Source organism: Ornithorhynchus anatinus, chromosome 16 (assembly GCF_004115215.2).
Source record: "Ornithorhynchus anatinus isolate Pmale09 chromosome 16, mOrnAna1.pri.v4, whole genome shotgun sequence".
In the NCBI taxonomy this organism is placed as follows: Eukaryota; Metazoa; Chordata; class Mammalia; order Monotremata; family Ornithorhynchidae; genus Ornithorhynchus; species Ornithorhynchus anatinus.
This window is the reverse complement of record NC_041743.1, coordinates 33,059,679-33,076,962: the sequence shown is the minus strand read 5'-3', so window position 1 is coordinate 33,076,962 and position 17,284 is coordinate 33,059,679. Positions and strand designations below refer to the sequence as shown.

The following is a 17,284-nucleotide window of genomic DNA, read 5'->3' as shown; positions in this document are numbered from 1 at the left end:
GAGGAGGAGGGGATGGTCGACAGTGTCAAAGGCAGCAGAGAGGTCAAGGAGGATCAGAATGGAGTAGGAGCCATTGGATTTGGCAAGAAGGAGGTCATGGGTGACCTTAGAGAGAGCAGTCTCGGTAGAGTGGAGGGGACGGAAGCCAGATTGGAGGGGGTCTAGGAGAGAATGGGAGTTAAGGAATTCTAGGCATCGATTGTAAACGACTCGTTCTAAGATTTTGGAAAGGAAGGGTAGTAGGAAGATAGGACGATAACTGGAGGGGGAAGTGGGGTCAAGAGCGGGTTTTTTTAGGATGGGGGAGACGTGGGCATGTTTGAAGGCAGAGGGGAAGGAGCCCTCGGAGATTGAGTGGTTAAAAATAGAAGTTAAGGAAGGGAGGAGGGCAGGGGCGATGGTTTTAAGAAGGTGAGAGGGAATGGGGTCCGAGGCGGAGGTGGAGGGGGTGGCACTTGCGAGGAGGGAGGAGATCTCCTCTGAGGATACTGCAGGGAAGGATGGGAAAGTAGGGGAGGGGGTTGTTGGGGGGGAGGGGAGAGGCGGAGGGGTGACTTTGGGGAGCTCAGACCTGATCGTGTTGATTTTCGTGAGGAAATAGGTGGCCAGATCATTAGGGGTGAGAGATGGGGGAGGGGGAGGAACAGGGGGCCTAAGGAGAGAGTTAAAGGTCCGGAACAATCGGCGGGGGTGACGGGCATGGGTGTCGATGAGGGAGGAGAAGAAGCTTTGCCTGGCGGAGGAGAGGGCAGAGTTAAGGCAGGAAAGGATAAATTTGAAGTGTGTGAGGTCGGCTTGGTGCTTGGACTTTCGCCAGCGGCGCTCAGCAGCTCGAGCATAGGAGCGTAGGAGGCGGACGGAGGAGGTGATCCAGGGCTGTGGGTTAGTGGAGCGAGAGCGGCGGAGGGAAAGGGGGGCGAGAGAGTCGAGATGAGTAGAGAGGGTGGAGTTGAGAGCGGAGACCTGATCGTCGAGAGTGGGAAGAGAGGACAGGGCGGCAAGGTGAGGAGAGATGCTATTGGAAAGACGGATGGGATCGAGAGAGCGGAGGTCTCTGTGGGGCCGTAGCGAAGATTTGCAGGGGGAGGGAGTGTGAGAGATGAGGCAGGTGAGAAGGTTATGGTCAGAGAGAGGGATTTCAGAGTTGGTGAGTGAGGAGATAGTGCAGCGGTAGGAGATGACGAGATCGAGGGTGTGACCGAGTCGGTGAGTGGGCGCGGTATGGTGGAGGAGGAGGTCGGCAGAGTCAAGGAGGGATAGCAGGCGGGCGGTAGAGGAGTTGTCGGGTACATCCGTATGGATGTTGAAGTCTCCAAGGATCAGAGTGGGCAGAGAGAAGGAGAGGAGGAAGGTGAGAAAGGGGTCAAGGTGGTTGAAGAAGTCGGAGGTGGGACCGGGAGGGCGGTAGATGACGGCGACAAGTAACTGGAGTGGGTGGTAGAGGCGAATGATATGGGCTTCGAAGGAGGGGAAGGAGAGGGAGGGGGGAGGAGGGATAGTGCGGAAGCGGCATCGGGGCGAGAGGAGGAAGCCGACGCCTCCTCCCTTACCGGTGAGTCTGGGGGGGTGGGAGAAGGAGAGGCCTCCGCTGGAGAGAGCGGCGGCGGAGACCATGTCTTCGGGAGAGAGCCACGTTTCCGAAAGGGCGAGGAGGAGGAGAGAGCGGGAGAGGAAAAGGTCATGGATGAAAGGTAGCTTGCCTGTAATAGAGCGGGGGTTCCAGAGGCCACACTTGAAAGTAGCTGTGGGTGCAAGGGGAGGAGGGGGGGAAGGGCGGGGGGAGGGGAGGGTTTGGATGGGAAGGAGGTGGCGGGGCCCTGGACGAGGAGAGGGGGATGAAGGGTAGCGGTGGGACAAGAGGACTGGGATGGGGCATGGGTGGGGAAGAGAGAAGGGGGGAGCGGGTGAAGAGGGGGTTTGGTGGGGGGAAGAGTAGGGGGAGGGGGAAGAGGGGTAGCGCTGGTAAAGTGGGGTTCTAGGGCGGGAGAGAGGAGGGGGGGAGGAGACAGAGGAGAGAGCGGGAAAGAGCTGAGCGAGAGAGGGGAAGGGGAAGGGGAAGGGGAGGATAGGAAGGGGCGGGAGGGGGGAGGGGGGGAGGAGGGACATGGCGAGGCCAGAGAGGTGGGTGGCAGCACTGACAACAATAAACAGTAATAAACGAAATCGGTAATATAGCAACATGATACAATATGATACAATACAGTGGTGCTAATATAGCAACATGATACAGTATGATACAATATAGTCGTGTTAATAAAAGGGGTGATGACCAGGGTCGGGGGTAGACTCGATTAAGGGGCGACCTGATCAAATTCAAAATCTGACGACAATAAACAATAAAAAGCGAGATCGCAAATATAGCAACAAGCTACAGTAAGGCACACTACAATAGTGTTAATAAGCAGGCGATGACCAGGGTCGGGGGACGAGCCGACCCTACCCGATCAGACTCCAAGTCAAGCGGCCAGCGGCCGAGAGAGTCCCAGAGCTCATGACCAAATAACCCTGTGGCGGCGGGGGGGCCCTGAGGTTGTCCGGGGTGGGTGGCGGCCGTAGGCGGTGGCTAAGGTAAGGTAACATGGTGAGAACAAGGACGTCGTCGCCCGGGGCGGGGGCGGGAGGGATGAATCACCTCAAGAGGGAAGAGGGAGTGAGGCCTTCCCAAAATGGCCGCCTCAGGCAGAGTGGGGGCTTCCTAAAATGGCCGCCTCGGGCGGAGTGGGGGAGCGGTTGGGGAGCACAATGTCCCCGGGCCCGAGCAGGGGGACACAATGTCCCCCGAGGACACAATGTCCTTGGGGCCGAGAAGGGGAGCACAATGTCCCCAGGATCGAGAAGGGGAGCGCAATGTTCCCGGGCCCGAGCGGCGGGGGGCGGGTGGACTGCCCCTAGCACTGATGCCCCAAACTCCCTGAATTAATAATTATGGTATTTGTTTAAGCCCTTATATGCCAACCACTGTACCAAACACTGGGGTAGATAGAAGATAGAAGATAATCAGGTTGGACACAGTCTCTGTACCACATGAGGCTCACAGTCCAAGTCATTATTTTTCTTCATCTCCAAAGCTTTATTTCTGCCCTTTATTTTCTATCTCTTAGCCAATTTTCCATCCATGACAGAACATTATTTCCAATCCCGTGATTACTCAGATAAAAACAAACAAAAAAATTGGTGGAACTTTGTCAAAGACCTTAGAAAACCTAAATATGTTTTGTCTACCTATTCCCCTCATTCCTGCTCCGTGTTGACCCTCTTAGAGTACTCCACCCAGACTAGAGGCATGATGTTTGTGTAAATAAACTTTGTTGCCTTTTGCCAAATAGGTTGCACTTGACTTGATGTTCGTTGATCCTAAATTGAATGATATAGTCTAACAATTTACTGTGTATAGAAGTGAGTCTCACTAGTCTATTATTTACAGGATCACCTCTTGGAGCCTTCTTTTAAGCTACCAGTCCTCTGGTTCAGTGGCTGTTTGTAATGATAGGTTGTACATTCTTGATGAGAGGTCAGCAGCTGTCCTTTTGAATTATTTGAGAAATCTTCACAGTCATCTGATCCTGGTAACTTGTTAAATACAACTTATCAATTTGGTCTAAAACAACCAAATGTGATCCAGTTCCTCTGACCTCTACTTTGAAAAACAATTTGCATGTTGGCTTCTCTCCAAGACCTCTCTCGAAAGAGACTGAGCTAGAGTTCATTGAACCTCTTAGCTATCTCCTTTTCATCCCAAAGAGCACCTTTTCATCCCAATCAAGTGGCCCTTCTCCTTCCTAAAATAACATACTGTCTTTGATACAGCTGAAGATTCTTTTATTAACTCTTTTGGTCCCTTGCAAAGTTTCTTGAAACTCCTTTTTAGCCAGTCTAATTTACAGTTTGCCCCTGACTGGATGTTTTAAAATCAGCTTTCTCTTTTAAGTCAATTCTGTTAAAGGATTATTTTTTATTTCCTTCAAAGTTCTCTTAACTTTGCCAATTAGCCTAAGGTGTTTCATTTTAGTCATTTTTTTAATTTCCTTCATTTTAAAATTAACTTTTTAGCCACTCTACTGCTTATACAAATATACCTATCCTTAACATTTATGTATGTTTACATGTGCATTCAATTACCTATACTGATATTTCATCCTGGAATATTGGATGTCCTTGTTGCTTGTCCTTTCTACTGCTCCACCATTGGTAAATCATTTGTATGCCTGTTTAGATGATAAGCTCCTTGTGTGCAGGGCATGTGACATCATTTCATATCCCAAGGGCCAAGTACAATACATCACATTCCCGGTAGGAGTTTACAAATCTAGTACCTCCTCCTGGGCCTCAAAGCCTCCAGATTACTTGTTGATTACTTTAGAATGACCAATCAACTGTATTTAGTGAGTGCTCACTGTGAGCAGAGCATTGAACCAAGTGTTTGGGAGAATACAACAGATGCATTCTCTGCCCACAAGGAGCTTACAGTCTAGAGTTTACAACTCTTCAAAGGAGGGAAGTTCTTCTCCCTCTTCCTTCTTTTGTCTTCTTTCCTCCATTCTCCTTTCAAACTCTATAGTTAGGTAGAGAACAAAAGAAATAATAATGAAAAAAGGTGGTATTTGTTAAGTGCATACTCCTTGTCAAGTACTGTACTAAATGCTATGATAAATACAAGATAATCAGGTCAGACACAGCCCATTTCCCACATAGGGTTTATAATGTGAAGTGGAGGGAGTAAAAATATTGATTTGACATTTTACAGATGAGAAAACTGACTGACAGGAAAGTGGCAACTTTCCCCAAGTTACACAGCAAGTGGAAGAACTGGAATTAGAATCCAGGACTCAGGATTCCTGGGACCACACTCTTTCCACTAGGCCATTCAGCTTCTCTACAAAACATCACCTCATGGAAAGGGAGGCTTTTGAGCATTGTTGTCTCCATTTTAAAATGCCAAAAGAAGTGAAATAGGCTTCAGTGAGAGTGTGGCCAACAAAGGATAGTTGTCACAGGCTGAGTGGATAAGGTAATTGTTCTGCTAAAATGAAAAGTCTTCTTTATAAAATGCTCTGTATAAGTTTGGAAAAAGATGTGGACAAAGGTTCCTGACTCCCATTTACACATAATCCAACCTTTTCTTAAAACATTTTTCTCTTCTTCTTCCACACAGATCAACAGACTATGGAACAACCTATGAGAAATTAAATGACAAAGTGGGCCTGAAGAGTGTCCTGAGCTATCTTTACGTCAGCCCCACCAACAAGAAGAAGGTAAGGGATGGCGAGGCAGGGGTGGGGATTGAGAGTAGATGTGATTGAATCACAAGAATACAAAACTAGAGAATGGAAATGGCCCAGCCCAAATTCCTCCTAAAAAGAGATTTCAATCTGGAAATAAGAAACAGAAATACCCATTTCTGGTCTCCCTTTAGAAGGATGATAAACAGTTTGCATTGGTTGAAAAAATATTTGGCAAAGTTGGAAAAATTATAGTATTTTCTGCATATTTCCCTTGTGACAGGTTTTGATCTGAAGTCTAACAGAAGGAAAGAGGATAATGAATATCCCAAATGATATTAAATAGAAGCAGCATGGCTTAGTGGAAAGAGCCTGGGATTGGGAGTCAGAGGTCCTGGGTTCTAAGCCCGGCTCTGCCACTTGTCTTCTGTGTGACCTTGGCCAATTCACTTAACTTCTCTGTGCCCCAGTTCCCTCATCTGTAAAATGGGGATTAAGACTGTGGGCCCCATGTGGGACAACCTGATGTCCTTGTATGTACCCCAGCACTTAGAACAGTGCTTGGCATATAGAAAGCACTTAACAAATGCCACCATTATTATTATTATTATTATTAATAATTCTTTTCAATTTTATTCCCTCTCTCTGCCTCATTCTGTCTGTTTCTCTTTCTCCCATCCTCTCTTCCTTCGGGAATAATAGGAGACCTAGATAAAATCACGTAACATGTTAAGTCTGTTATTCCACTTAAGGGCAGCTCTGACATGAACATGTGGAAGGCGTGATGTCACAGTCTCCTATCTTTCCCCTGGGGGCCATAAATACTTTGATGATTCACTGGGTCCAGATTTGCCATCATTTATGGGTGGGGTCTGATATACTGTCTTTGTTTCACTGATAATGCCCAGAAGCTTTTGGCTGGCCTTGGTAATCCCTGCGAGTTATTGGTCTACCGGCCAGAAAAATGCCACTGTCCTACATCACCTCATATATTCTCCCTTCTTACATGGGGCTTTGCAGTCATATTTTGCTGTGGTTAAATACTGCGGTGTCCTTTACCACACTGCTTACATTATCACAGTTTCAGAACCAATGTCTAATTCCCTGCTTAGTAGCGTGAAATGGAAATGTGGCATTATAAGATGTAGTGTGAAACCCTGAAAATGGAAGTGTGTACTTTAGGTGAGCTGAAGAGTGACAGGTGCATGAGGAAAACCACTTGAATCTTTTGGTTGATGCTGAATCAAGGGTCTGTTCCAAGTGACAGTCTAGACCTCGGGTGCCTATCATGATTTTCTCCAGGGCCTCATTCAGGAATATGAAATATTTGAGGGGTCATATGTATTAGCATATAATTTGCATGTGAGAATAGAGATGCTGTAACCATGTTCTTGGGCAATTTTCAAGTTAAAATTTTATCATTGCTTACTCTGAAGCATTTTGTGTTTTAATCTTTCTCCTTTTCCCATCCTTTGCCACTGACTCTATGCTCTGCTTTCTGTTCTGAGAAGTAGATAGTATTCAAGGGGGAGGGGCATACTGAAAATCAAATGCAATTTATGCCAGGCCACCTCAGCCTCTGGACCCTAAGCTGGAGATGATTGCTCTGGACAGAGCTTTATCATTCCCCAGGAGTTGTTGTCCAGCTCAGTTGTCACTAGAGAGCCAACCTTGTACATCCACTTTTTAAAATTAACCTCTGGCCAAGAAACCCAGTTTGGACCTGAGTGATCCAGTTTGTTTCTACTGAACAGATTGACCCTGCAACCTAACTACCCCCTTGATTCATCTGAGGTCGCTGAATATATAGTTGTCCTTTGTAATATTGTTGTGCTTTGTGAGTTGTGCCCTGTTTTCTCTTTTGCCTCCTTTTAGGAAGCTTTTACGTGCAGTGAGCCACTCCCTTCTTGTTGGCAGAGTGCTCTACAGGTCTATCCCCAGCCACTGACTCCTAGGTTTTTACTTGGGATGCAACATTACCTGAGATTTTGTCATACCATGACCTTAGAACATTTCTTCTATCCTCCTTGCATATGGTTCCCAATATCAGCTCTCCATACAGCAGCTGTTTGGGTATTCTTTCATCACTCATTCTCCTCATATGTCCCATTCAGCACAGTTGCAATGCTAGGAGAGTTGCAATGCTAGGAGACTGAGAACATTCCAGGACTTTCTCTATGATTTCATCTGGCCATAGGATAATGATAAATGGCAAAAAGAGTTGAGGTCAAAATGTACTTTTAGGGCCTGAATACTTAATAATTTTGAGACAGAGAGACTCCGTTTAGATGCTAAATTGTGCTCTGAACCCCGTGGCTTCTGATGGAGCAGAGATAATTTTTGCTCAAGCTGATGAGCTTGCCTGTCATCAGGTATTCTGCACAGAGAAGCGGGAGAACTTCCTGCCCTTACCCAAACCTCTGAAGAACCTTCTGGAAATGGCTCCAAATATTAGAATGACAGCCAAGATGTCTGGGTTACTCTCCTGATCAGTCATCAAGCTTCGTCAAGTTCTGGTTGGTCACAGAGACCTACAGATGCTGCTATTACTTTAAAAGTTTTAACACTGTTTTCTAGCACTTTATGCTCATTAGTGTTTGGAGGATTAGCAGTTTCTTGGAGGAGGAAAAAAAACTGTTAGATCTATACATTCTTAATTGATTTACTAGTGAGAAGGATAATTACTTCTCGGGTACCCTGCAGAAATACAGTGGGAATACCTGTTGGATTCTTTGAACCACAAACTGCCTCAGCTCAACTGCTAAATACGCTTTATGCATTCAGTTGAAAGATGCTAGTTATACAAGCATTATTTTCCCAATTCAGAGTGGTAACTGTGGGCTCAATCTAGTGGTCAGGCAAAAATGTAAAACGTGTGTTTTCCCTCCTTTTCTATGGGATCTCTTGTCTTGTTAGACAGCTTCTACTATTCACAGGGAAGAAAGTGGATATTAGCCAAGTATGTACCCTCCCAAAGTGAGTATATTGGGCCATATTGGGTTTCGTGAGTAGATCAGCAGGTTTATACAATTTGTAAGTATATGGACTAATATACATCTGGCAGTTGAAGCTGGGTAACTTTGCTAACCCCACAGGATACAATGTTCACACTCTGAGCTGTGCCTCCAGTGATTTACCAATCAACAACTCCCATGTCTATCAAATTGACAGAGTACTATACTGACTCCCTCCCCATCAACTGGCTGCAGTGGTAGTTTCTCCTTGACTGAGGATCCCCACCTTGGAACACTTTTAGGAATCCCATTTCCTAGTCGGAGATGAGCCAGTATACTTGCCATAATAGAGCCTTCCTGGAACCAATATGTGCGCTTGTGGTGGGGATATAAGAAGGGGAGGGTCTGGATGTGAGGATGAGAGAATGTAGGTAGGCAGCATAGCCTAGTGAACAGAGCGTGGGTCTGGAGGACCTGGGTTCAAATCCTGACTCCACCACTTGTCTACTGTATGACCTTGGGCGAGGTACTTAACTTCTCAGTGCCTCAGTTACCTCATGTGTGAAATGGGGATTAATAGTGTAAGCCCCATGTGGGACATGGACTGTGTCCAAGCTGATTAGCTTGTATCTACCCCAGCTGTCAGTACAGTACCTGGAACATTGTAAGTACTTAACAAATACCAAAAAACCCCAACAAACTCCAGAACAAACAAATAAAACTGGACAGGCAATAGGAAGTGAGGCTTACAGTCGCATTCTCTCTCTAATAATAATAATGTTGGTATTTGTTAAGCGCTTACTATGTGCCGAGCACTGTTCTAAGCACTGGGGTAGACACAGGGGAATCAGGTTGTCCCACGTGGGGCTCACAGTCTTAATCCCCATTTTACAGATGAGGGAACTGAGACACCGAGAAGTTAAGTGACTTGCCCAAAGTCACACAGCTGGCAAGTGGCAGAGCCGGGGTTCGAACCCATGACCTCTGACTCCAAAGCCCGTGCTCTTTCCAGTGAGCCACGCTGCCTCTCTCTAAGTACATGAATTGTTTTTGAAGATGGTGTTCCTTTTGGTGAGGTTCTACCTATGCATGTGATTGAAAAGACTTATGTTTGTACTTAAAGGTAGTTCCTTACTGTGTTTTCACATCTGCCACTTGCAGAGCCTATCTGTGTTTTAGAGCCCTCCCTTCCCAGGATCCTGATCTTCCCGAAGTCTTGGCAGAAGAAGAACCATTCCATTTTCCTGATTGCTGTCTGTTGCCTACAGTGAACTCCCAATATACCCCTGCCCCTTTACTGTTTTGTGACCTCAAGCAGGCCTCTTTACCTCTGGCCTCTGTAAAATGGAGATTAAATACCTGTACTCCTCCCCACACCCCCAAGCTGTAAAACCTGTATGTAGGAAAGAGATGGTGTCTGATCTGATTATCTTGTCCCTACTCCAGAGCTTGGCACATGGAAAGCACCCAACAAATACCACTATTATTAGTATTAAGGCTCTCACAGGGCTGGAGCTCAGGAGCCTCAAAATAAGGTTGGGAGGGCCAGTGGAGCCCAACTGGGAGAGTGGCATAGAGGATCCAGTGCGGCTCTGGGAGAAAATTTAGCTGGGATTTAATCTGTTAAACTAGGAAAACGGCTTCATTGTCATCATATGCAGTGTAATATGTCATTTCAAATGGGGACCCCCCCGCAAAATCCATCAGCTCCAAGTAAATAGAGTGTTCACACAACTCTTGCAGTTGAGTGGCTGAAGACAATGCTTAACTGTGTCTTGAAAACCTTTATTTTCTCCTCCCTGCTTGTAAATGTTCCCGGTCAGGTCACCATTTAGTCACCCCAATCATGCTAATGTCCATTCGCCATGCATATTCTAATCCCTTCCAGCTATGGTGGGAAGAGCATTAGCTCTGTGTTCGGAGACTTCATTGTTGATCTTGTCCTGTCCTCTGATGTTAATGCTGGTGACCCTGCTGAAACTGCTCAGAAAGCTGAATAATAATGTTGGTATTTGTTAAGTGCTTACTATGTGCCAAGCACTGTTCTAAGCGCTGAATGGGTCTTCTGTGATAGGGCCAGATCTCAGTCTCATTTAGGAGGTTGGATCCCAGCACAGATTTCTAGACCTTTAATTTGGATATCATTCAACTCTGTTGATTTCTTGAAGCTATAATTGCTTTTTCAACTCTCTTCTACTTGGTCAGTGCAGTGTTGGATTGGCTACTGCTTAGGGAGTTGGAATTTGGCAAAAGCTTTTAGTTCTTTGTTGTCCAACAGAAATTTTTATCTGTGCATAGGGAGGCTGGTTTATAACCTTGGATTTCTCCAGGCTTACTATCAATCGATAATTCTGTGCTACAACCACTGACGGTATATTAACTACCATGGTTAACGATTAGCAATTGCACTGTGTATTTTGAGAAATAGTTGTGGTACTTCGATCTGTGGGAATAATTGGAGACATACTAATTTTCACATTTGGTGCTTCTGCTAATTATGAAATGCCTCCCTCTAAAGTGTGTAATTCCAGCACTAGTTCTCATAAGTATTTGACTTGTGAACCTCCGTAGTTTGTATGGAGCTGTCAATTTATCAACAGAATTTATTGAGGCACACTTGGCACAGGGAACAGTATGCTTGATCTGTGGGGATTACAAAGGAAGAAGAGGACAAGGTTCTTGACCTTGGGGAGCATACAGTCTCTTGGAGGATATGGTTTGGTTATAAGAAAGCAAGTTAAAATCCTAGCCCAGTGATGGAAAATAAGCAGATGCCCCTCAGTGACAAAAGAACAAAAATCAATCAGTGGTATTTTTCAAGTACTTATTGTGTGCAGAGCACTTTACTAAGCATGTGTTAGAGTATGATAAAACAGAGTTATCAATCAATTGTATTTATTGAGTGCTTACTCAATACTAGAGCACCGTCAGAGTTTGAGAGAGTATAACATAAAAGAGTTGGTAGAAATGTTCCCTGCCCGCAACAAACTTACAGTCTAGAGGATGAGTTGGTAGACCAATAGCACTGAAACACTTTGGCCATAGATAAAAAAAAATTGCTGAAGATGTCTGACATGACTGGAAACATTTAGCGTTGTCTAGGTTGACATCAGAGGACAGATCTGTTTAGCAAATGCCTCCTAAACTGGAAGCAGAGACGATGTGATAAATAATGGAAGGTGACCATTACCACACTGTCCCACTAGCTCAAGAGCACTTTATTTTCCTCCCCATTGGTTTTTGAGCAAGGTGAAACATTCATCCAAACTCAAACAGCAATTCGTGAGCAGATATGGGTAGATGAAATCTAAAATGATCAACTCAAATGTGTCCCACATTCAGGGCAAGAAAAGGAGAGTTGTTATTCTTAAATGTCATTTGCCATTGTGCAGACATAAAAGGAGATTTGCTAGCAGAAGGGGATAAACTGAACAGGAACCAGGGCTAGAAGGAATAAGATGTTACGTGATTGACCTATTTCCTTTCTCTCTTTGCAGCTAGATAAGGTTCAATCTGTGAAATTCTAAGTTTTATGAAGGAATCTCATTCCCATTGGGTGTGATATTTCATATTTTACTGTGCTGGTGTGGACCCTTTACTCTGTGATAGATACAGGAGGAATTGTTCTGTCTGAACAGCAGGTAGATATATAATAATCCCACCTAAAGAGATGGCTCTGGCTGCCTTCAATTGTTCAAACTGGGCTCGTTCCTGTCTAGGACTAGGGTGAATTACTCACAGCAGGTGTTTAAAGTTTTGTAGAAAGGAGAGGATTTAACCAAATGACATTCCTCTGTGTGTGTGTGTGTGTGTGTGTGTCGGGGGCCGGGGGGGGGGGGTGGGGGGGGGGGGGTGGTTTCTAATTCACATTAGTGTGGGTTGCATCAGAGCTGATGGATGAGAGGGAAGAGACTGTGACAAGGTCAGAGTTTCTGCTGGCCACTGTGTGTCTGCGTATGTGTGTGTGTAATTCCTGTTGATCCCTTGATTGCCTCCATCCACGATAGCACACGGACATACCCTGGACAATATTGACAACTCTCTGAAGGGATTCAGTGATGGACTGGCAGGACTGAGTTTGCTCCCCATTGATGTTTCCCTTTATGATTTATTAGCTACCAGAATGTTTTCCATCAGCTGTGATTTAGAGCAATGGAACATAGGTTGCTGGGGTTTGTTCGTATAGTGCTGTGATTGAGAGACTTTAATGGGCTCCAGACCTTTCCCCTTTCTCCTGGGCTTTGGCATTTAGAGGTTGAGGTGGGGCTCACCCTGGGAGCCAGGGAAGCATCTTAGTAAAGAATCGTGGGAGTGGGTGGTGTAACCCATTTAATGATAATGATTGTATTAAGTGCTTACTATGTGTCATGCACTGTTCTAAGCTCTGGGGTAGATACAAAATAATCAGGTCAGGCACAGTCCCTATCCCACATGAGGTTTGGAATCTAGGAGGGAGAACTGGTGTTTAATTCTCATTTTACAGATGAGGAAATTGAGGTACGGAGAAGTGAAGTGACTTGTCCAAGGTCACACAGCAGGCAAATGGCAGAGCTGGGATTAGAACCTAGGTCCTCTGACTCCCAGGATCCTGCTCTTTCCACTGGACCACTTTTCATTGACTTTCATATAAGTTCTCTGAAGAAGAGGGAAAATCTGGGACGGGGGAGGACTGGTTTCATCCATGGTTTCTCTCACCTAGGAGAGAGATGCTCAAGTTATTCTGGACTCAATTACATAATCCATAATAAACTTAAGTGATTACAAAGTGCGCGATTACAAAGTGCAAACACTGTACTAAGCACAGGGATGGCCTCTGGCCCATGGGGGAGTGGCAGTACTTTGGGGAAGAAGGAGGAGGATTGACACAAGGAATCAAAAAGGAAGTGTAGAAACGGGTCAAAATCCAGCATTGGGTTGCCCAGAGTTTCTGCTCCTCCGGGCCCCGGGATTCATGAGGCTGCTTGTCAAAATCTTAAATATGCCTTAAAACACGGAAAAACTCTCAAACCAGTCCTCAGAAACCAGGAGCAAAATCATGTTGTAGTGGTTAAGATGGGCCAGGGAGTCCGAAGGTCATGGGTTTTAATCCCAGCTACACCACTTGTCTGCTGTATGAACAGGGGCAGGTCACTTCACTTCTCTGTGCCTCAGTTACCTCATCTGTAAAAAATGGGGATTAAGAGTGTGAGCCCAATGTGGGACAGGGACTGTCCAACTTGATTAACTTGTAGCTGCCTCAGCGCTTAAACAGTGCTTGTCACATAGTAAACATTTAACAAGTACCATATTATTGGTCAAGAAGCAATGTGGCCTGGTGGAAAGAGCACAGGCTTGGGAGTCAGAGGACCTGGGTTCTAATCCTGGCTCTGCCACATATCTGCTCTATGACCTTGGGCAAGTCACTTTACTTCTCTGTGCTTCCGTAAACTCACCTGTAAAATGGGGATTAGGACTGTGAGCCCCTTGTGGGACAGAGACTGTATCCAACCTGATTGCCTTGTATCTACCCAGCACTTAAAACAGTGCTTGTCACATAGTAAGTGCTTAAACAATACCACGATTATTATTATTATTATTATTAGTGGTGGTGGTAATATAACCCAGGAGATTGGGCAGGTTCATTCCTGTTTTTAAGGCCAAGGGGGCCTCAGAAACTGGATATTGTTTTTGAGTCATGGGCTCATCTCTGGTTGAAGTAAGCCAGTGAGGTTATCTAGTTCATCCCCCTGCTGTCAGGCAGACCACTCATAAGCAGCCCTAGACAGGTGGGAATATTTCTCCTTTAAAAGAAAAATCTTCAGAGGAAGAGACTCCATAACTCCCTAACTCAGTCACTGGATAGTGCACAATACTCCCCTTGAACACAGTCTTCCTTATAGCATACTAATATTTCTCCTTCCTAGATTCCAACTACGTTTCCTCTTCCATTTTGTGGGCGTAGCGATTCTTCTTCCCGGCCTTAGGCCTGTACTCTGATGAATCGACAGAGCATGGTTCCCCTCCACCAATACGAAAATCCAGTAGCAATGCTGATTCACTCATGGTGAGCATAAGAAGGAACAAAATAGGAGAAAGAGATCCCACTCTCCTGAGTTAATCAAAGCAGTGGGTTTTTTAAATACAAGTGCAAATCACCCAATATGTGGCAAGCTATGCTTGTAAAACAGTAACATCTTTTCCCTTCTGATTTTTCCGTATAATTTTATGTATTTCAAAATACCCTATGTTAAGTTTAGTCAGAGCAAAAAAGAAAAATCCAATAAAAATCGAATAAAGGTAAGACAAATAAGGAGTCCCTAAGAAGTCTGCAAGTGGCTAATTTTTATTGTTCTTCTAAAATTCACAGTTAGTTTTATTGCAAAACATACATTTATTTAAAAAAGAAATAATTTGATACACATCCCAAAGGAGGATAAGAGAGAAGTCAAATCATTTTTTCCCATTCTCCAATTTTGAGATAAAAATTAAATCACTAAAAAGTCCCTGACAAAATCTAAAAGATAGTCCCAATTGCAGTATTTATGGGAGGGATGATTTTTTTGTTGTTGTTGAGAGAAGGACTCTGTGCTCCAAAGACATGTTAATTTCCATGAAAGTCTTTGGATTTTTCAGGCACTGAACTGGTAGAGGCTGATCTTTATTATTTTTCTCCTCTTTTCCTTTATTTTCTTTGGCACCTTCCCTAAATTCAGTTTCTACAGTCATGGTTTAGTTTCCCCATAAATTTATTAACTTACGAAGTATGAAAAATGAGGTAGTTGAGCATTAACAAGAGGGGAATTGTTTCTCTCCATCAGCAAAAGAATCAATCAATACCAAGAAGTCGGCAGGTTTATTTTAAATGGGATAGGAAGACAAATGAAAGGGGACAGGTGGTGGTCCTGTTGCAGAGTGAGGTAAGATAACATCAGGGGCTCTAACAGGGCATCACTCAACAGTGTCAGACCATTTACTCTGTGCCAGGCACTGTACTAAGCATTTGGGAGAACGGAATACAGTTGGTGAACATAATGCCCAAGTGGCTCTCCCCTCCCCACATCCTGGGCAATTCTTCTTTGGCTTTGGTGTTGCCAGGACCTGTGGGGAGCAACTGTGAAAAAAAGACTGTGATACCTCACTGATCTTCCTGCCTCCCACTTCTTCCTCCTTCAGTGTATACTGCAGGATGCTGCCCAGATCATCTACCCAAAGCAGAATCCCACACATTTCTCTCCTCTCCTCAGAAACCTTCAGTGGCTACCCACCTCCTCTCCCTCAGGCCAAAACTCCTGACAGTGGACTTGAAGGCTCTCCACCAGATCTCTTTGTCTGCTACTCCTCAGTTGGAACTCTTCGTGTCCTCTCCAGCTCCTTTCTAGCTCCTCTCACGGTGTCTTTTTTTTCAAGCCCTTTAGTCATCAACTCATTTCTCAGATTCACTCTCTGCCTAGAGCTCCTTTCTCCTTCAAATTAACCAGACCACAGCTCTCGCCATTTACTAAGCCCTTTGGAAAATCCACCTCCTCCAGGAAGCATTTCCTGATTGAATTCCACCACCCCACCCCTGAGCTCATCTCAGCAACTTTGTTTAGCACTGATGCATGCATTCACATACATGTTTTATTCCATTTTTCCATGCTCTTACTACAAATTGTTTCTCTCTTTGCTCTTGTTCTCTTTATGTATATAACGTATGATGTCATGTCATCATCATTGAATTTTAAGACACGTGAAAGCAAGGACTTTTAAAATGCACTTTCAAATGCTTAGTACAGTGCTTTCCAAACAGTTAGCCCTCAATAAGTTATGTTGAATAAATGAATATTTACCAGGCAGGCCTCATTCATGAAGCACAACTGGTTAAATGTCATGAATGATCCGATTTGTAGGATATTTAAAAATTCATGATATTGTTGATAATCTAGCACAATTTATCAAGCACTCACTCTCTGCAAAGTTCTGTAACTCGTTCTAAGGGAAGTTACAAAGGAAAGACTTGAAAGATCTCTGACCTCAAGAAGGTTCCAGCCTTATGGGAAGGGCCAAAAATACACACACATTCAGTATGAACAAACCCAAGTGACAGAAACACAAAGCCAAAGAACAGAAAGACATGCACAAGTTATAGAGCTATGCATTAAGCATGAAAGGGTAACTGGGATGACTGAACCTGATGGGGTTAATTTAGGAAGACTTCTCAGGAGAGGTAGGCATTTAGGAAATTCCTTGAGCCAAAGTAAATGCTTAATAAATAGTGTTTGATTATGAAAATTCATTCATTCATTCAATAGTATTTATTGAGCGCTTACTATGTGCAGAGCACTGTACTAAGCGCTTGGGATGAACAAGTCGGCAACAGATAGAGACAGTCCCTGCCGTTTGACGGGCTTACGGTCTAATCGGGGGAGACGGACAGACAAGAACAATGGCACTAAACAGCGTCAAGGGGAAGAACATCTCGTAAAAACAATGGCAACTAAATAGAATCAAGGCGATGTACAATTCATTAACAAAATAAATAGGGTAACGAAAATATATACAGTTGAGCGGACGAGTACAGTGCTGTGGGGATGGGAAGGGAGAGGTGGAGGAGCAGAGGGAAAAGGGGAAAATGAGGCTTTAGCTGCGGAGAGGTAAAGGGGGGATGGCAGAGGGAGTAGAGGGGGACGAGGAGCTCAGTCTGGGAACGCCTCTTGGAGGAGGTGATTTTTAAGTAGGGTTTTGAAGAGGGAAAGAGAATCAGTTTGGCGGAGGTGAGGAGGGAGGGCGTTCCAGGACCGCGGGAGGACGTGACCCAGGGGTCGACGGCGGGATAGGCGAGACCGAGGGACGGCGAGGAGGTGGGCGGCAGAGGAGCGGAGTGTGCGGGGTGGGCGGTAGAAAGAGAGAAGGGAGGAGAGGTAGGAAGGGGCAAGGTGATGGAGAGCCTTGAAGCCTAGAGTGAGGAGTTTTTGTTTGGAGCGGAGGTCGATAGGCAACCACTGGAGTTGTTTAAGAAGGGGAGTGACATGTCCAGATCGTTTCTGCAGGAAGATGAGCCGGGCAGCGGAGTGAAGAATAGACTGGAGCGGGGCGAGAGAGGAGGAAGGGAGGTCAGAGAGAAGGCCGACACAGTAGTCTAGCCGGGATATA

General features: G+C 45.1%; 1 protein-coding gene across 1 annotated transcript in view; it reads left to right on the top strand.

The window, feature by feature from the left end:
- SORCS3 (sortilin related VPS10 domain containing receptor 3) overlaps window positions 1-17,284 on the top strand; it is a 400,591-nt gene that overhangs the window by 181,607 nt on the left and 201,700 nt on the right. Inside the window, exon 3 of the mRNA XM_029080272.1 lies at window positions 5,153-5,252. Within this exon, the coding sequence (XP_028936105.1) occupies window positions 5,153-5,252 (100 nt within the window). The remainder of the gene's footprint in view (window positions 1-5,152; window positions 5,253-17,284) is intronic.